General features: G+C 46.9%; 1 protein-coding gene across 3 annotated transcripts in view; it reads right to left on the bottom strand.

Moving 5' to 3' along the window:
* The window catches only part of VWF (von Willebrand factor), a 259,921-nt gene that overhangs the window by 42,971 nt on the left and 196,323 nt on the right, over positions 1–20,627 (bottom strand). For all 3 annotated transcript variants that reach the window (XM_029597268.1, XM_029597267.1, XM_029597266.1), the window contains exons 41-43: positions 14,832–14,936; positions 3,575–3,780; positions 1,562–1,711 (exon numbers count right to left, since the gene is read on the bottom strand). In XM_029597268.1, the coding sequence (XP_029453128.1) occupies positions 1,562–1,711; positions 3,575–3,780; positions 14,832–14,936 (461 nt within the window). The remainder of the gene's footprint in view (positions 1–1,561; positions 1,712–3,574; positions 3,781–14,831; positions 14,937–20,627) is intronic.

The raw sequence follows: 20,627 nt of genomic DNA, 5'->3' as shown, positions 1-20,627 counted from the left end.
GTCAACTGAATTGTCTCGTTAGGTATATGGATCGGGGGAGAGGGGGTAGGTGGATCCCCTGATACGCTTGTATCATGGTGCTGTGCTTTTGCAAATCTGTGTACACAAACAAACCAGAATGTAATAGTCTCTCCTCGCCCCACATTTGGAGTGAAAGTCCCACCTTCTTCTCACCGCCTATCATCAGCTCTCTACCTGGCCATCCAAGGGAAGATGCACAATTCTCATGAACCCGGAGCCAGTTCTGCACCACCCTCGAGACAGCTCCTTCCTGGACTCGGATGTAGCAACTTATCCCTAACGTTCGGCAGTCCTGCAAACTGTTCCATAATCTCACCACGCCGAGCACAGAATCCGCGAGAGGGAACCTGCTCTTATTTGGGTTTTTTGGGTCCCACAGAGTCCATGCATTCATTTGTACAGTGCAATTAATCTCCCACATCATCTTTTTTCCAATGAAAATGGCCCCAGTTTGGACAATTTTTTCAAGTCCCCTTTATTGCCTTAGGAGTCCTTTTTGTATCTTTGTCTAACAGCGGGAGGGAGGGGGTTCGGATGAGTTTGGTTTTACCAATGAGGTCTTTTTCTCGTGTTCTCATCCTACGTTCTGTGTCTGCTAACGTGCGCCTGACTTTTACTGCTACAGCTTGGTTTTGCTCACTCCTAGTCTTTTTCTTGGTTACGGTTAGTACTAAAATAATAATACAATGAACGTAGCGCGTCGACTGGGAATGACGGATGACAAGGAACGCCTCGCTTTCAACTGCATCCTGCAGGCTCAGGTAGCTCAAGTGACTGGCCCAAGGTCACACAGAGAGCCAGCGACATCTTGATCTCATTTACCAGGACCGAGTGCAAGCAAAAGGCCATGCCTTGTCCCTGTTAAGAGGTACTGCAAGAAACTAGCAACATTTTGTTTCCAAAAAAACCCCAAATCAACACATTTCTAAACCCATGGGATTGCACACATTACTCATATTCAGTGATGCAGCATTAATAAGATTACATTTAGTCCAATGAACACTTGTATTTTAGACCTATATTATAAAGTCACTTTGCAAAACATGATAAGAAAATGACTTAAGAAGCAAAGACTGGCTAGAGATGTTCCAGCAATAAGGTTGCCAAACAGTGGGAGATGGAAGCCTTTGATAACAATACGTTTTCTTCCTTAGGTACTGAAAGCTGTGCTCTCCATTTTTCACCATTCGGCAACCTTATAAAATGATCTTTACCCACATATTTTCCTCTTCTAAATTTTTTTTACTACTGATTTTTTTTTTTGGAAAGCAAGCACATTTGCTTTAGGATGATCCTGCAAGAAATAACATAAATACACAGTGGAGGGACCCATGGTTTGCTGATGTCAGAGACGGAAAGAATGACCCTCAGGCCTCAGCTCTGTCTTCCGTCGCCAGCACTTGCTTCAGCGGAGAACTTTACTCATCTGTGCTCCCTGCCGCCAGCGTGGGCTCTGCCAGCCTTGCTGACCCACAGCTTCCTGAAAGCCAACCTGCCAACTCAATTTCTTTTCTAAGGCCTTCATCTCAAGTCTACCTACCTCGGGGCAGATCTTATTGCAGACTTTCTGAAGACACTCGGAAATACGGAGCCCTGTGATGGAGTCCACCATGTCGGTGCACGTGCAGGTGGTGCAGCCGTGATCCCAGGAGCTCCCAATGGGGTACACGATGTTCTGATGCACACAGACCTGCCACCAAGAGGAGCACAGTGTGGGATTTCAAAGGCATTTAGAGCAAGGAATGGCTTTCGGAAAGTCTAAACAGATCATAAATACGCCTTGAGAAAAGCAGGCAGAGTCAGTTCATAGCAACGTCAACACTCGGAGGCGAAGACTGTCAGCACAGGCAGGTTCCAGTGATTTCAATGCAAATTCCTGGAAGCCAGAATTTAAACACAGGGGTGTGTGGGCTTTTTGTTTTGTTTTCTTGGGGCAGGGGTGGCTTTTTTTTTAATCTCCCTTTTTTGTTTCTTCTCGTTCTTCCAGGTTAGTGCACATTAAAAACCATGTCACACACACGAAACTTGAAAAAAAAAAAAGAAGTGCAATTTCATTCCGTTTGTTTTTCCTTGCGTTTGGAAAACAAAACCACCAATTTCATTGTGGCTTCTGTGTCAATTCACAAAGAAAGCACCCCCCCTTCTTCAAAAATTAGGCAAGTCTGTGCCAGGATCCTTGCGAAGGGTGTGATTTAGGAAATACATCCAATTGGTTTTATCCATTCATTGCACCAGTTTGAGCCTGGAAAGGCAAGTAACGAACTGACTAATTAAATTTATTAAGCAAATCAAATGCTTTTCCCCATAGGTACAGAACAGGAAACCAGGCCCATGGTGCTGAAATAGGACGTCCTCTGCCGAAGGCTGGAAGTCCCACAAATAAATTCAGGAAGGGAAAAAGTGCTCAACCAAAATTATGCAAGCAAAAATGTGCAAAGTGCTGCGGGGGCTTAAATTCAGGCCGCAAGGCTCTGCTTGCCCGTTTCTCCCTCTCTGTGGCTTTTAGAACAAGCAGGGAAGGAAAGCTTCAGGCAAGCGCTGGGCTACCCTAAGCCTGTGCAGCAAGCTGAGGTGCAGGCTTCTTGGATTCTTTCTGCTTGAACCTTAATTCTGGTCCTAAGGTCGTTAAATATTTTGGCTCTGATTATGTGGAACATTAAATGAAAGCACGAAGAGAATGTGATTCTAGTCTATTTCTATAATTGCATAAGTAATGAACCCAAAATGTAAAAACAGACAGTGATGCAAGTTGAAGGTTTTTAAGTGTTCACTGTGCTAGCTTTTGGGTTAGGAAATTTCGTTTCTAGACACGAAAAGGCAAGCACGAGCACTTGTGCACATCTTAATGGCCCGGTTCAAGGATCCTGTCCTGTAGCTGAAGGATATGGGGGGTGGGAGAACAGCATTTGTCAATCAAACCTGGAGGCTAGAGATTGAGAAACAGACTGTGCTGTCAGAGTGTGCAAAACTTGCACCAATCTCTCGTCTGTACCTTCCCCGCTTTCTCTAGAACTGTGTGGTGCAAAGCCAAGCAAATAAACACCGACCCCCAGATCTAAGCTTTTCTATTCCAGATGATTTAGAAACATCTTGTTTTGTCTGTTTTTCACAAACACCCAACATTTCCAGCAAAGTGAAGGTTTGACTTCTATGAAGGACCACATTATAGCGTATCCCAGACGAATAGCATCCTCCCCATCCCCCCCCCCCCCACCCACTCGCCCCAACCCACCTGTGATGCACAGGGCCAGAGGCGGGGCCCCGAGTCACAGGGAACATGCCCATGCCAGCTCCGGCCTGCATGCAGGTCCCTGCAGGAGCCTTGCAGCGTGCACGCGGGCCCCGAGTCACAGGGAACATGCCCATGCCTGCTCCGGCCTGCATGCAGGTCCCTGCAGGAGCCTTGCAGCGTGCACGCGGGGGCCCCGAGTCACAGGGAACATGCCCATGCCTGCTCCGGCCTGCATGCAGGTCCCTGCAGGAGCCTTGCAGCGTGCACGCAGAGCGCTGGAAGGAGCAGTGGTTTGGTTTAGCAGCCCCCCTCCCCCCTCACCTTGTCTGGAATGCAGTTGGTCCACGTGCAGTCACAGTCATTGGTAACAGACACTGACAAATATCCGGCCGGACAGCTGACGGTGGAGTTAGTGCAGCTGCAGGCGCATTCATAGGCGTCGCAGCACAGCGTTTTCCTCGTGGCCAGCTTCCTGTGGGGTGGGCAGGCTGGCATGGCTTCTTGCTTACATTCCTCCTTTTTGCACGCTATGAAGTAATAAGAGATCACCCTTAGATGAAATGGTCCCTGTTCTCATTTAAACCCCACCTAGAAGACCACCTTTCAGAATGATCTTAAATAAACCATGGTTCTCCCCAAATACTCTTGCCTTGTTTTGTTTGTCTGTCTGTCTGCGACAGACTGCAGGCTCCACGGAGCAGGGTCTGGCTGGTATGTACGGTGCTGTGCACTTCTAGTAGTGCTACAGACATGATTAATCATAGTAGAAGAGAAAGGAGTCATTCACTGGTAATCTGTCCCATTTAACAAGCCAGGCCTTTAGCATGTGCTCCTCCAGGCAGTAAGGACTCGGACACTTCCTATCTAAACTGCATTTCACATGTAACAGTAAAGAACTACCGGTATCTTATTTCTCTTTTGGTTAAATTCCTGTCAACTTACCCATTCATGCAGCTGCTGTAGGCAATTTCAATTCTCAAAATAGTCAGCAAACTTTACAATAAAGCTCAGGTTTTGAGCGTTTAGTATGCATGTATGGAAAGCAATGTGGAGGATGCCATTCAACTCTTTATCCCGTTATCTGGCATGAGGCGTCATGCTGAAGCTTGTTCTTATAAGTAAAACCAGGGGAGGCTCAGGGCAATCTGCTGCCTGAGGCGAGGGTTGAGAGGGCAAATGCCCCACCCTGCCCCCCTCTACTCCCCCATAGGCAGGGCCGGCGAAAGCACTAGACGAACTAGGTCTTGGCATAGGGTGCCAAGCATTAGGGGTCACAAGTCATGCGGGGCCGTGAACGGTGGCGCCAAAGAGGAGTGGAGATTCGGCAGTCTCCATTCCTCTTTGCTGCCGTGGTATTGAGCTTACATTCCCACATGGCACGACCGGGGAAGTGGCACTCCTCTTTGCCACTCCAGTGGCGTCGCTAATGGCCCCCATATAGATCATGCCCCCTAAAGGGGGGGTGGCAGCGTGACGGGGAGGCAGTGAAATGAGAGGGGCAGGTGCAAGGCAGAAGGTGCCTAGGGCGCCTAGTCCCCTTGTAGGGATGTGCATTCGTTTTGAACGATTGCGCAATCTGCAACGTATAGGTCCCTATTTGTTGCATTCGTGGGGTTCCGAAACGTATGGCGAACCCCCACGAAAGTAACGTATCACTAACAAATAAAACCCCCACCCTCCTGACCCCCCCCCAGGACTTGCCAAAAGTCCCTGGTGGTCCAGCAAGGGTCCTGGAGTGAGCTCCTGCACTCGGGCCATCGGCTGCTAGTATTCAAAATGGTGCCGATAGCCTTTGCCCTTACTATGTCACAGGGGCTACTGGTGCCATTGGTTGGCCCCTGTAACATAGTAGGAGCACAAGATGGCGCCTACCATGGGTCCCCCGAAAACAGATGTAACGGATTTGGGTCCCGACGAAGACAAATATCGAATCGAACATATCCATCCCTGCTGCACATCCCTATCCCCTTGCACTGGCCCTGCCCATAGGCTCCCTCTCTCAGGCACCCACACAAAAGCACCCTCACACATGCTCTCTCTCACACCCAGGGGCTCACAATCTCTCTCTCATACAGACACACACGCACACAAGCAATCTGCCTCACACATGCGCACCTACACACAAGCTGTCTCTCACCCAAGCACACACACACAAGCAAGCTGCCTTACACACACATACATACACACAAGCTGCCTCTCAACTCACAGAATCTGCATCTCAAATTCACACACTCACACACACATACACACAAGCTGCCTCTCAAATTCACAAACACCCAAGCTGCCTCTTGCACAAGCACAAACACACAAGCAAGCTGCCTGTCTCTCATGCGGGGCCAGTGGCATAGCCACAGGTGGGCCTGGGTGGGCAATTTGGACTCAAGCCCACCCAACTGGAACCGGAAGAGGAGCACCGGAACTGCAAGGCCATCGCGGGATCCCATCCCTGCGACGGTGAAGAGGAAGCCCTGTCAGCGCACAGCTTCCGCTCCCTCCCCCAAGCAGGAAGATCAGCGGTATGGCCCACCCAAAAAATCAATTCTGAGCTCTGGCGGTGTCCCCAAGACGAGCCTCTCTCCGTTCTTCAGCCGCCACCGGCCTGAGCTGAGGCAGCCGCGGCAGTGGCAGGCAGGGTGAGGTAGACACCACAGTGGCTTTCTGAAAGAGGCTTTTTTTTTGCCGCTTCAAAATTCTGCCACCTGAAGCAGCCACCTCACCCCGCCTCACTACAGAACCGCCCCTGAGTAAAACAGCAATCTGATTCCCCAACCCAACTGGACGAGGAAATGAAGAAGTTCACTTGGCTGAAGAGAAAGGCCACAGGGTCTGAACTCAAGGCCAATATGGGCCTTTGTTTATCTCCCTACAAATGTCCCGCTGTAAGAACAGAGTAATTTTTACTCTCACCTTACGCTGTGATCTAAAATTGTCCTTTGACAGTCAGAAGTCTCTCGAGTGGATATGGCAGGAGCAGCTGCAGTCTCTGTAAGGCAATCTGCTTCCCAGTCAGCAACATATGGTCCATGCTGGAAGCGGCTGGAAGAGGGGATCTTGTTTGCTTCTTTCCCGTGTGAACAGCCCAGATTCCTCGCATTACCTCCCCCCTCCCCAGAACCTCGCTTCAGTGGAATGCGTGCGTAAAATCCCGATCCGAGCTGAATCGGCTCTGAATCCCAAGCAAGTAACGCGCTGCAGCAGGGCACGCCACTAACAGTCAGCTCTGCACACCAAGCACCTCCCTGGTCCACAAGCAACGCGCAAGACTCCCACTTGCAGAGCACGTTGGTCCTGATCGGCTCCTTCACCTGCACAAGCAGCTGGCAAGGAGGACAGAAGGCTAGAGGTCCACTGAGGCCCGGTCTTCTGCTTGCCCAACAACGTAAAAGCTGCTTAAAGCTTTCCCCTTGCCGACTCAGTTGTTGCAGATAAAGCGTCCTGCTATAATAAACAAGAAGGTAATCAATCGGCTTCTTCTGCGAGGAGATACGGAAGATGCGGATATATACAGTATATGCCCGGATGTCTACTTCATGCCCCATCCCCCTCGAAAAGCAAGTGAAATAGGAAGAAGGGAGAGCACGAAACGCTTATGGAAACCTGCCGTGCGCCTGCCATGTGAATGCAAACTGGTCAGTCGCTGGTAGCACTAGAAAACGCTAGGACTTTAAAACAAAGCACTGAAAACTGTGCCGGGGTAACTTCCCCCGTGTGCCTCTTCTCCTCCTGTCCTGGGGTGAATGCGGGTACATCCGGGGACAGGTTCGCTTTAACCGCACCACGGACGAGGTCAGTCTGGGGCACGGGGCTATCTCCCTTCCAGTCTGTGCCCTGCGGTCTACAAATCAGGGCAAAATGCTCCGGTAGAGATGAAAGCCAGCGCTGTTTTGTTAGGAAAAGGATTGTTTAAGGATAATTGGACTCCAGTATCAACCTGCACAATTGATTTTAGGGGACGGGCCTTCCACTGAGTACAACCATGGCATTTTTTCTTTCTAGAATTTTGTTTTAAGGTGAGGGATCAGTGTTTAGTAAATCATATTAGGTACATTGTGGTGGATCGGATATAATGAGCCCTATGTACTGAAAGCAATTGAGCCAGGAGACCACACAGCTGCTTAGAACTGCACAAGGACATATTTGCAAAACCAAATACATATATATATATATAGAGAGAGAGAGAGAGAGACATTACTGGTAGTCCATACAATTCCTTTCTCTTATTTTTACCGACTATCTGACCCTTACTGGGGCTTCTCAAAGGATAAGTCAATTCTGCGCCATGGACATTTGTGTGTAATTTTTTGCAAACCTCCAGGTCTCACACTATAGATGCTTGTGAGTTCCAAATATGGAATATGCCAAGAGGCTTATTGTACATTGAAGAACAATTGTATGCCAAGTTTCAGTGATAACCACATAGTATCCTGTGCATCTAGGCAGTCTATCACATTTATATATCGTAACAGGCAACCTGAGCCATTTCACAATAAGAGAACTTTATCCCAGAATGAATAATCCACCTACTCTGCAACTGGAAAGCATGCCAGCTACTTTTTAGGTCACCTGACTTGTTGCTTGAGAAGCCGGGGATGCTGCAGGGAAGTCTGCCCTGTTTCTAAATTGTGCTCAGCAAGGTGAGAATCCAGTCCCCGGGCGGCAAAGCAGTTATCTAACCCGCGTGAGTACATCCAGGGCAAGCAGAGAGGGCCTGTCACGGCAGCACGACTCACACCTCTCGGGCATCACACCCAGAAACGATTTATCCCTCTTTACAGGATTAGTGTGCTGTTAATGCAGAAGCAGCAACAAAAATAGTCATTCATTGTTTTTTTACAGCCGAAACCGGGGGGATATCTCTTCTTTTTCATTCTGAATTACTGCACTTTGTTTTTAAGGCGCTGCTACTGTTTAAAGCTGCTTAAAACTCCTTCCGCAGCTACTGCCATCATCATGCAAGAGAAGTAAACAGCTTGCGGGTGCAGCTGTGCTCTTTGTCATCACTATCCCATGCAGCCATCACACCGATGCAAGCGCAGGGCAGGTGATCCTAATAAAATGCGCTCTCCCTTTATTTAAAAAAAAAAAGTGTAAGAACATATGGAAAAATTCATGAAAGATCAAAAAAAGGAAGCCATAGATTGTGAAACACACAAGTTGATATGTTGAGGAATCAAGTTAGGACTTCTGCTTTCTGTTCCAGGTTGGTACTCATCCAGAAAAGTGAATCAGTTGCATATTTTTTTTTATTTTGGATTTTAAAATCTGTAGTTTTCTAGGGGAAAAAACCCTCATCTAGTACTCATCAGAGTAGCAAGGGCCGTATTCCCCAGATGTGTATCATAGTGCTGAGAGCACTGATATCATGGACAAGTTTAGCACAACTGGAAAATGTTTAGCTTATGCACAGCTGGTCCAAAAGCAAAGAAACACAAAAAAAAAATAAATCCTTATGTTACTTGTAGTAAACTCCACCCTAATGCATGCCCTGCCACAGCAATTCCCCTATATCCCGGATCATGAGGGATTAATGTCACCACTTCAGAGTGCAGACAGGTTGGAGATTAAAATCAGATCAGATTGTGAATTAACTACTCCTTAAAGTAAGGAAGAAATCTATGACAGTGAAGTCAGAACATTTGCCTGGGAAAGGGACCATCAAAGGTCCATGAAACACGTCCCAGCTGGCAGCCTTCATGGTGTCTCCACCAGTGCACGAGTCTTTGCAGAGCTAGGAAGCTGTACGGGGCTTTTCAAGATTACAACTTCAAAGCCACATCTGCAGTTTTGCACAGTGTGAGTATCGTACTGGGCGCTACCGTGGGAGCGAGGCAAGGTTTCAGCGCAAACATGACAGAATCCCTTACCAGAAAACTGTGCTCTGTGCCTGGTGCGGAATTCCAAAAGTACACCCACATGCGTGGGGTCATTTTCAGAAGGGCGATCCGGATGTAAATCTGGGTTTTTACGTGCCAAGCTGCTTGTGAAAGACAGTCAGGGAGCTTGTGCGTGAAAAGGCAGGGGAGGTGACTCAATTCCGCGTGCACTTTTATGCGTGTCAACTGGAGGCGCGCCAGGGAGGGCGGAGCTGGGCGGGGAGCCAGCACTTACATGCGCAGTTTTTGGTTTTAAAAAAAAACAAGTGTTTGAGTTACCGCACACAAGTTACTCCCTGCTTGGAGCAGCTGTAACTTCATGAGAGGTAAAGCAGGGCGCGCACTCTGCCAATTATTAGAGAATTTTCAGAGCAGATTTAGGTGCATAATTTTCACTTTGAAAATCCTGGGCAAAGTCTGCAGGTACGCGTATGTGCACGTATTAAAATCTACCCCTTATTTATTTAGATTTGTTAACCATCTTTTTGGAAAAAATAAATAAATAAATAATTCTCCGAAGAATGGAGGTCAGTGGCATGAAAAGGTCAAGAGGTCACTTAAAAGACAATGGTTTGGGGGGGGGGGGGGGAGTTGCTGTTGGGTTGTCCAAGGGAATATACGTGCAACATCTACCCAATGAGGCAGAATGGAAGCCCCATGCTGGTCTTTATCTGCTATTGTTTACTATATGCACTGAAGGAGAATAGTCGTATTTTACTCCTCATACTCAGTATTATTTTATTCATATATTACGTTTGGTGGCTCGCTGAACACCCCCACGAGCCGCCACTCTCGCCTCCCTCCAGCTGCCAAACCTCGTGGCGCGATGCCACCAAGCCTCGCAGGGGAACGCCGCCATCATCGCTGTTCCCGGCTGTCCCGCCAGCTGCCAGCGTGGGCTTGCTCACGAGGCAGTGCCAACCACACCACAGCACTAAGGGTCCTCTCTTCCGACAAGCGTTACACATATTCTACCTTTGGACCTGATTCCTCATTCTGTGTCTATGGGAAAAAAAAGCTTAGTAAATCCGGCCCTTTGTCCCAACAGATTGGATAATAGTTGCTCCCAAACAAAATAAATCTATGGGCTTTTACTCCAAAATATTTTTACCCTATTATTTCATTTTTATTATATTTTATTTTTATTAAATTGTATTATATTTTATCTATTTATTGTAATAGAACTTTTCTTATTGTACATTGATTAGAGTTTTAGGAGGTTGGATATGTAAATGTAATAAATAAACCTATTTATCTGAAAAAAAATAAGAAAAAGCATAAGCATTGGCAAGTTAAATGTAAACCATTTAGAAGAATTTGAAAAGAAGCTGGGGTAGAGGCAAAATCTCATAATAAACCTTTTTAAAATATATCTGAAGTAGGAAACCTGTGAGGGAATAAGTTGTTCTGACAGATTATCAAGTGGGTAAAGGGGAATTTAGGGAAGATAAGTCCTTCGCGGAAAGACTAAATTAATTCTTTCCTTCGGTGTTTACTAATGAGGATGTTGGGGAGATACTGGTTCCAAAGATGGTTTTCGAGGGTGATGATTCAGATGAACTGAACCAAATCACGATGAATCTGGAAGATGTAGTAGGCCATACTGACAAACTGAAGAGTAGCAAATCGCCTGGAACAGATGGTATACATCACAGAATTCTGAAAGAACTCAAAAATGAAATTTCAGATCTATTACTAATAAATTGTAACCTATCATTAAAATCATCCATTGTACATGAAGACTGGAGGGTGGCCAGTGTAACCTCAATATTTAAAAAGGGCTCCAGAGATGATCTGGGAAACTACAGACTGATAAGCCTGATTTCAGTGCTGGGAAAAATCATAGAAACTATTCTAAAGAACGAAATCACAGAACATATAGATAGGCATAGTTTACTAGGACACAACCAGCATGGATTTATCCAATGGAAGCCTTGCCTCACAAATCTACTACATTTTTTGAAGGGATTAATAAACATGTGGAGAAAGGTGAACCAGTAAATTTAGTGTATTTGGATTTTCAGAAGGCATTTGATAAAGTCCTAAGAAAATTGAAAAGTCATGGGATAGGAGGTGATGTCCTTTTGTGGATTGCAAACTGGTTTAAAGACAGGAAACAGAGAGTAGGATTAAATGGTCAATTTTCTCAGTGGAAAAGGGTAAACAGTGGAGTGCCTCAGGGATCTGTACTGGGACCGGTGCTTTTCAATATATTTATAAATGATCTGGAAAGGAATACGACGAATGAGGTAATCAAATTTGCAGATGATACAAAATTATTCAGAGTAATTAAATCAGAAGCAGATTGTGATAAATTTCAGGAGGACCTTGCAAGACTGGAAGATTGGGCATCCAAATGGCAGATGAAATTTAATGTGGACAAGTGCAAAGTGTTGCATATAGGGAAAAATTACCCATGCTGTAGTTATATGAATTTAGGATCCATATTAAGAGCTACCACCCAAGAAAGAGATTTAGGTGTCATAGTCGACAATACATTGAAATTGTCGGCTCAGTGTGCTGCGGCAGTCAAAAATGCAAACAGAATGTTAGGAATTATTAGAAAGGGAATGGTTAATAGAACAGAAAATGTCATAATGCCTCTGTATCACTCCATGGTGAGACCACACCTTGAATACTGTGTACAATTCTGGTCGCCGCATCTCAAAAAAGATATAATTGCACTGGAGAAGGTACAGAGAAGGGCAACCAAAATGATAAAGGGGATGGAACAGCTCCCCTAGGAGGAAAGACTAAAGAGGTTAGGGCTGTTCAGCTTGGAGAAGAGACAGCTGAGGGGGTGACAAAATCATAAGAGGACTAGAATAGGAAAATGTGAAACGGTTATTTACACTTTTAGATAATACAAGGACTAGGGGGGGGGCACTTATAGAGGTTAGCAAGTAGCACATTTAAAAGAAATCATAGAAAATTATTTTTCTCTCAACCCACAGTTAAGCTCTGGAATTCATTACCAGGGGATGTGGTTAAGGCGTTAGTGTAGCTGGATTTATAAAAGTTTGGACAATTTCCTGAAGGAGAAGTCCATAAGCTGCTATTAATCAAATTGACTTGGGAAATAGCCATTGTTTATTACTGGCATCAATAGCATGAGATTTATTTCTGTTTGGATATTTGCCAGAAACTTGTACTGTGGATTGGCCTCTGTTGGAGACAGGATCCTGGGCTTGATGGACCCTCGGTCTGACCCATTATGGCAACTTTTTATGTTCTTATTTATCGCCTGTATACATCTGTCTACGATATCTATTTATCTCTGACCCATTCAGTTATTTTAGAGTATTATAGCTGTTTTAGTCCTGGAGCAAACCGGAGTCTTTGTAGACTGAGATACCTTTGAAAGGACCAATAAGAAGGATGCTTTGGAGACCTCACGGCTCCCTTGTTCACCGGAAGGCGATATTGATAAGATCTCCGAAGCTCATGCACTATAACATGATTCTTGTTGCTCCTTTCAAAGGAATCCCAGTCTACAGGAATGGATTTAGGGTTTTACGGCTCCTAGGCACTTTTATCCCCTCACTTCCTGTAAGTGAAGGTTGCTCTCTGCTGAATGAAACACAACAGAGCAGGAAGGCAGCAAATCTTAGCCAGCCTCTTGCCCCTAAATGCTTTCCAGCGTAGGCACAGATATAATGACAAATATAATATAATGACAAATATAATGACAGATATAATGACAAATCCAGGCCTGACAGCCTACAAAAACTCCGTCCAAGTCGAAGAATCATCTTTTAAATCTGAATATGTCACCAAACAAATGCAAACAGGCCGATGACTGGTGTAAGACTGCTCGTCTGAGTCACAGAAAGCAATGAAGTAAGGGGTAGTCTGATATCCTCAGTCGAGTCACAGCTCTGGGAATTTCGGTACGTGGTTGATTTTTCCTGCGCTGACACAATGGATTCCATACTATCAGAGAAAGAACTTTTTTCGTAGGAAATGCTAAGCACCAATTTAAAAACCACAAGAGGGATGTCTATGCCGTTATTAGCTAAGGGAGGAAGCTCCATGGCTTTAGCAAAACATCTCTCAATGAGTCTGCAAACACAGCAGTGCAGAAAAATGAACAATGGTATAAAACTTACATCTTTTCAACTCAAGATGGCTGGAAGTCACTGAAACAACCATCAGAATAATTCAGCCCATAAGGAGGTATGGAGGTAAGGCATAGAAACTTGATGATCTGTGATGTTTTCCAGGTCACACGGATTAGACACAATAATATTAACATCATTAGAGATGGCAGGGCACCCCCTGGTTGGAGGAGACAGCATTTTCTCTGATGGCAGGTGTTGAACTTGGTTTGTGGGCCCTTGGGTCGTGGAGAGAGCTGACTCCACCCACAGGGAGGAGCCCTGTGGGGACTCTCCACGACAGGCGGAGTCTCAGCAGCGATGGACACAGGAGTCAGAGATATATTTATTATAGAGCAAAGAGAAACCCGAGGAGCGGGTTTGTAAACTCAGTCCTTGAGTAGGAAGACCTGAGATGGATTTTCCGGTAGTGATCTGTGGAGTGGGGTAACCCGGGAAATACTTGCTTCTTGATAGTTCTTGTGCGTGGTAGCTCCAGTAGTGGTCCGCAGCGCGGGGTAGGCCGGAGATAAATGTTGGCAGCAGGCACAAGACAGCGTGGATCTGGTAGTGGTCCGCAGAGCGGGGTAACCCGAGGATCCGCACAGCAAGAGAGAAGCAGAGTTGAAGATCAGGTCTAGTACTCACTCCATGTTGTTGCAGTAGAGATATCGTTGTAGCAGCAGCGGAGACCTGGAGTAGGAACACTGAGGGGTCGTCCATAGAAGTAGCGAGAGGTAATTACTAAGCTGGTGAAGGTGAGACTCGCAGAGAAGGCTCTCTGAGGAGCGGATAGCCCTGAGTGCAGCAAGGCCCCCGAGGAGCGGGTACCTGAGTCACTCAGTTTGGAACGCAGGAACAGCGAGGTGAAGCATCTCTGAGGAAAGGAATTGAGCAAGATGGAATCCTTGCTAACTCGTTGGTAGTAAGGTCCGGTAGGCTTAAGTACACATAGGCAGTGACGTCATGCGGAGGGGACGCCCCTGAGGTTCCCGCCATGACGTGGATAAGATGGAAGCTGGCATGCGCACGTGTGCCCTAAGTTACACCAGATTCAAGATGGCGACCGGGATCGCTCACGCCATCCCGAGAACGCCAGGGAGGTCGGTGTGCAGAGGCAATGGTGGCCATCTTTGCCAGAATCGGAGCTACAGGGCAAAATGAGATGAGCAGCAAAGGTCGCAGCCATCTGCAACCAATGGGCAGAACAGCAGGCTGACCCCTTCCTAAGTAGGATATACCCGTGATCAACAGATAAATTAATACATCCATTCTTCTCCAGCCTACAGCTTATATCACCAATTTTGGTCATTCTGAAGGGCATACAGTAACAGTCAACAAAGAATACAATGCAAATAAATTGTTCTACATTACTCAGACAATTATCATGCTAAACTTTAGCATCAAGGTGAGATTTAGACATTTTAACCATGCTTTGTCTCAATTCATGCATGAACCAGGCAAGTAATTTGCATCAAGGCTGTGGAAGTTAGAAGGTTGCTCCCAATGCAAAGTCCTTGGGAACAAGGAGCCTTGACTACGGAAGTCCTTGGGTTCATCTATAGCCTACGAGCTCACATACTGCCCTAGACAAACAAAGAAACTTACCACATGTATAGTTTGGTTTGCATTCACCAGGGTTTGTCAAGATGGGAACGAGTCCATTCTCACAGTTCGGAACAGGGGGTAAATCGCACGTAATCAGGTCACAGACTGAAACGAGAAGCAGCGGTGATGTTTCAGTGGAACGCTAGCAACAGGAAGTGTACGTTCCGTGACATTTTTGCAACTCCTTGGGCCTTAAATTACTGCTGCTATAGAGGCAGGGAGGGCTATGAGCCAGATATGGCTCGTACAAGAAATTTCACATTCTGTCACGAACAGTGCATGGATGGCCACGTGATGACCTACAAACTGAGGGGCCGATGTAATGAGCAGCATTAAACCTACTGTGGAATTTTACTTGCGTTTTAGCATGGGTTTATTAGTCCTATTACATAAAAAGGGCTTTAGCACCAAAACCCCTCGCACTACGAAACCTGCGGCAAGCTTAGTGCAGATGCATGCAAATTGCAGGGTCACGGCCTAATTAGCATTTAGCCTGCGGGAAATTAATGCATGCTCAGAGACAAGGGCTGGATCAGCAACTCCTTCATCAGGCACTTGTTATTTATTAATTTCTTCACTGTCTGCCAATTGGTTCCTCCTCTGTCACATGTCAGTGAAAGGACCAATCCCATTTCAGAGGCTGTCCTTCTAGAATTCTTGAAAAGCAATTGGGCCCTCCACTGATACATGTCAGTGAAAAGACCAATCGGAGTAACCCTGATGGGAGGGGACTTCCATGGCATTCCATGGCATTTTTTTTTTTCTGGAGGAGCATAATTGGGTTAGAGGAGGTCAACCGGACCAGGACCTGGAATACCTGGCCAACTGGGCCAGAGTTGGATGCAGTTTTATATGTTGGGGAGGAAGGAAGAGAGAAGTTGCCGGGGCGACCTTCTTGGCTGGCCTGGCCACATCGGAGGAACTCTTTTTTTTTTTTAATTAGTACAGGTTGACATGCAAATAGACCAAGGGAAAAAAAAAGCATGCTTTTTCAGTTTAGCATGCTTGTTTCCACATAGTCTATTTGCATATCATTACCTTGCTGCATCCCGCAGGGACCACCAATTGTAGCGTGCATAAAATAAAAAGCGCGCTAAACTCTAACTCCGATATTAGCGTGGGTTTTATTACATCAGCCCCTTACACTTTCAGTCTAATCAGTAAACGTTTCGAAAATGGGGCTCAGATTTTGCACCTTTCCAAACAGACAGACTGCAAGCACTGGACCCTGCTTTGATCTTGGGTACTGGGGAACCCCTCTTGTATTGGCCCTGAAGGTGTTTTAGCACTTCAGAAGTTTTGCACACGACATGATTCAGCGGATAATGAATTTGCCACTGTGACATGCAGAAAGCTTATCCATTGTTAGAGTAGGGACCAGTGGACATGCGCTTCTGATTTCCATGACAGAAAGCAGGACTAGGGCAAACCCAGGACTGGCTCAGTCTAAGTGAGGCACTGAAGTCACCAGGTAATGCTATTTTAGTGACCTTCATGTCGGAGCAGGCAGCACTGTAAACTTCGGAAGCGGCCCAATTCCACAAGGAGTATTGGACTGCAGAGAAGGACTTTCATGGTTTTATTACTCATCAGCCAACATATGGCAAAATGTGATCGTTGCATAGTAGCATAGTAATGTCGGCAGAAAAGGACCATCCACTCTGCCCAGCAAGCTTCTTATAGTAGAACTTCCGCTCCATGCAGGTTACCCCCATGCTTATCAGTTCCCCAGACCTTAAAAGTCAAGTCCCTTGTTAGTTGCTGTCTGAATCCAATTCCTCTTCCATCCCATCCCCTCCCTCCTCCCCACTGCCATCAAGGTGGAAAGCGTTGTTGCATTTGCGTCAAAAGTATCAAGGCTTATTGGTTAAGGGTAGTGATCCCATGCCTTCTGTTAAAGGTAATAATTGCTGCTCCCTGCAGGTTACCTCTCAATGCTTATCAGTTCCCCAGACCATAAAAGTTGGGGCTCTCGTTGGTTGCTATCTGAATCTAATTCCCCTCTTCCCCTGCCACTGAAGCAGCACAAGCATCAAGTCTTATTGGATGAGGGTAGTAACTGCTACCGTACACCAGTAAGTTACCCTCATGCTCTCTTTTCTTTATTTGCATCCTCTAGCCTTTAGGGATCCACAGTGTTTATCCCATACCCCCTTGAATTCTTTCAATGTTTTGGTCTTCACCACCTCCTCTGGAAGGGCATTCCAGGCCTCCACCACCCTCTCCATGAAGAAATATTTCCTGACATTGGTTCTCAGTCGTCCCCCCTGGAGTTTCATTTCATGACCCCTAGTTCTACTGATTTCTTTCCAATGGAAAAGGTGCGAAGTTTAAGCATCATTAAATCAGGAAAATTAGTTCTTACCTGATAATTTTCGTTCCTATAGTACCAAGGATCAGTCCAGACTGCTGGGTTGTGCCTCCCTTCCAGCAGATGGAGTCAGAGAGAAACTGAAAAGGCACCTCCCATTTACCCTGGTGTGCCACCTGCGGTCCCTCAGTATAATCGATATCAAAGCAGAATGAAAATAATATGGTAACAACCAATGACTAGATCAATGTGAACAACACAACCCGTACACCAACAACAGCGGAACTAAATATGAACTGCCGATAAAAATTCGATATGCCATCTGACAAGATGCTCTAAGAAAAAAAGCCTGCAAGAGAGAAAACCAACAGAATCAGAATAGCGGGACTCGTATACTGTGGGCGGGCGTCTGGACTGATCCTTGGTACTACAGGAACGAAAATTATCAGGTAAGAACTAATTTTCCTTTCCCTGTACATACCAGGATCAGTCCAGACTGCTGGGATGTACCCAAGCTGCCCTAAATGGGGTGGGACCTCGAGATTCCCGCTCTAAGCACACTGCTGCCAAACGAATCCACTGTCAGATCCCGAACATCCAAACGGTAATGCTTGGCAAATGTGTGCAAAGATTTCCATGTAGCCGCCCTGCAAATCTCCTGGGGCGATACACAGTCACTCTCCGCCCAGGAAGCCGCCTGTGAGCGAAGAGAATGAGCCTTAAGTCCCTCCGGGACAGTACGCCCTTGACCAATGTAAGCTGCAGAAATAGCTCCTTTCAACCAGTGGGCAATGGTAGTTTTAGAAGCTTTTGACCCTTTCTTCAGACCACGCCACAGAACAAATAGATGATCAGACAGCCTGAAAGGATTGGTAATCTCCAAGTACTGCAGGAGGACCCTTCGGATATCCAACCTCCTAAGATCCTTCTGCTGAGGATCGTGCCTATCGTCATCCGAGAAAGCCGGTAGCTCTATCGTCTGGTTGACATGAAAAGTCGAACTACCTTAGGCAAAAAGGAAGGAACAGTGCAAAGAGAAACTCCCGAGTCAGAGATACGCAGGAACGGCTCCCTACAGGACAAGGCCTGTAGCTCGTAAATCCGCCTAGCTGAGCAGATAGCCACCAGAAACACCATTTTAAGTGTTAAATCCTTCAGGATAGACCTCTTTAAAGGCTCAAAAGGAGAACTACACAGACCATGAAGAACCAAATTCAGATTCCAAGACGGACAGATAGACCGCACCAGTGGCCTGAGGTGTTTGACCCCCTTCAAGAACCTGGCCACGTCCGGGTGAAGGGCAAGGGAAGTACCGTCAACCTTACCACGAAAACAGCCCAAGACTGCTATCTGTACACGAAGCGAGTTGTAGGACAATCCTCTCTTTAGACCATTCGGTAAGAAGCCAAGGATATGACCAATGGTGGACTGTCGAGGGGTCATATTCAACCCTCTACACCACGAGTCAAACACCTTCCAAACCCTAACATAGGTAACCGAAGTAGAGGTTTTACGAGCGTTTAGGAGAGTAGTGATAACTGCATCCGAATAACCCTTCTTTCTCAATTGCCGCCTCTCATAAGCCAAGCTGCTAGACAAAAGCGATCGGCCTGATTGAAAAATACTGGGCCCTGCCGAAGCAGGTGAGGCAGATGTCCGAGACACAATGGGCCGTCCAGCACTAAGTTGATCAGGTCCGTGAACCAGGGTCTCCTTGGCCACTCTGGGGCTACTAGAATGACATGTCCCGTGTGTGATTCGATCCTGCGCAAGATTTTCCTCACCAGCGGCCATGGAGGAAACACATATAGAAAGACATGTGTGGGCCAAGGAAGAACCAGAGCATCCACTCCTTCTGAGCCGTGCTTCCTTCTGCAACTGAAGAAGCGTGCTGCTTTTGCATTGAGGCGAGTCGCCATCAAGTCTAATCTGGGGGTCCCCCACCTTCGGATGATAAGCTGTAGCGCCTCGTTCGACAGTTCCCACTCTCCGGGATCTAGCTTTTGACGACTGAGAAAATCCATTTGAACATTGTCGACCCCGGCTATGTGAGATGCCGCTATGCGAGACAGATGTCGCTCCGCCCAAACCATCAACCGGCTTGCCTCGGAGGCCATCAGATGACTCTTTGTGCCCCCTTGTCGGTTTACGTAAGCTACTGTGGTTGCGTTGTCGGAGAGAACCCGAACTGCCTGGTGCTGAACCAGCGGAAGGAAGTGTTTGAGTGCCAGGCGAACCGCCCTGGTTTCCAAGTGATTGATGGACCATTTAGAATGAGACAGTGTCCAGAGGCCCTGTGCAGACTGGGACTGACAAACTGCTCCCCAACCCATGAGACTGGCATCCGTCGTCAGGATGATCCACTGAGGGGGCTCCAGATCCACACCCTTGTGCAAATGATCTGGAATCAACCACCAGTCCAGGCTGGACCTGGCCGGCTTGAGTAGAGGTAATGGTATTTGAAACTCCTCCAATTTTGGATCCCAGTGAGAAAGCAGTGCCATTTGCAAAGGACGCATATGAGCAAAAGCCCACGGAACTAGCTCCAATGTGGATGTCATATAACCAAGAACCTGCAAATAATCCCACACCACGGGTAAAGGAAGAGCCAACAGACGACGAAACTGAGACATTAGTCGCTCCATCCTCCCCTGTGGTAGAAAGACCTTGCCCAAGCTGGTGTCAAAACGCGCCCCCAGAAATTCCAAGTTCTGGGAGGGCACCAGCTGGCTCTTGGAGTAGTTGACAACCCAGCCGAGAGAATCCAGATAGTGCAATACCGACTGTACTGCTTTCTGGCAAAGTAGCCGTGATTTCGCTTGGATGAGCCAATCGTCCAGGTAGGGGTGTACCAAAATGCCTTCCCTGCAAAGGCTCGCTGCTACCACCACCATGACCTTGGTGAAGACCCTCGTTGCTGTCGCCAGCCCGAATGGCAGGGTACAGAACTGGAAATGTTTCCCCAGTATCATGAACCTGAGAAACCGCTAATGAAAGTCTCGAATCCCTATGTAGAGATATGTTTCTATTAAGTCCAAAGAAGCCAAACATTCACCTTTGTGGACGGCCACAATGACCAATCTCAATGTCTCCATCTGGAAGCGTGGAATGCACAAATTTCTGTTCACCTGCTTCAAGTCCAATATCGGACGAAAATTGACCTCCTTCTTGGGCATGATGAAGTAGATGGAATAGCGACCGGTTCTCTGCTCAGCCGGGGGAACCGGAACGATGGCCCCCAGGGCCTGTAAACGAGTCAGTGTTTGCAAGATCATTTGTTGCTTTGTCAATGAACCACTGGGAGAAATTAGGAACAAGTCGCGGAGGGGCCGTGCAAAATCCAAAGCGTAGCCATGATTTATAATTTTGAGGACCCACTGGTCTGAGGTGATCCTGGTCCATTCCTCCCGAAAGTGGAAGAAACGTCCCCTGACCTCCGGAACTGAGGTATAGGCCAGCGTCCCTTCATTGTGACGGTTTATTGT

Source organism: Rhinatrema bivittatum, chromosome 4 (assembly GCF_901001135.1).
Source record: "Rhinatrema bivittatum chromosome 4, aRhiBiv1.1, whole genome shotgun sequence".
Classification (NCBI taxonomy): Eukaryota; Metazoa; Chordata; class Amphibia; order Gymnophiona; family Rhinatrematidae; genus Rhinatrema; species Rhinatrema bivittatum.
Note: the sequence above shows the minus strand (reverse complement) of the source record. Positions and strands in the feature narration are given on the sequence as shown.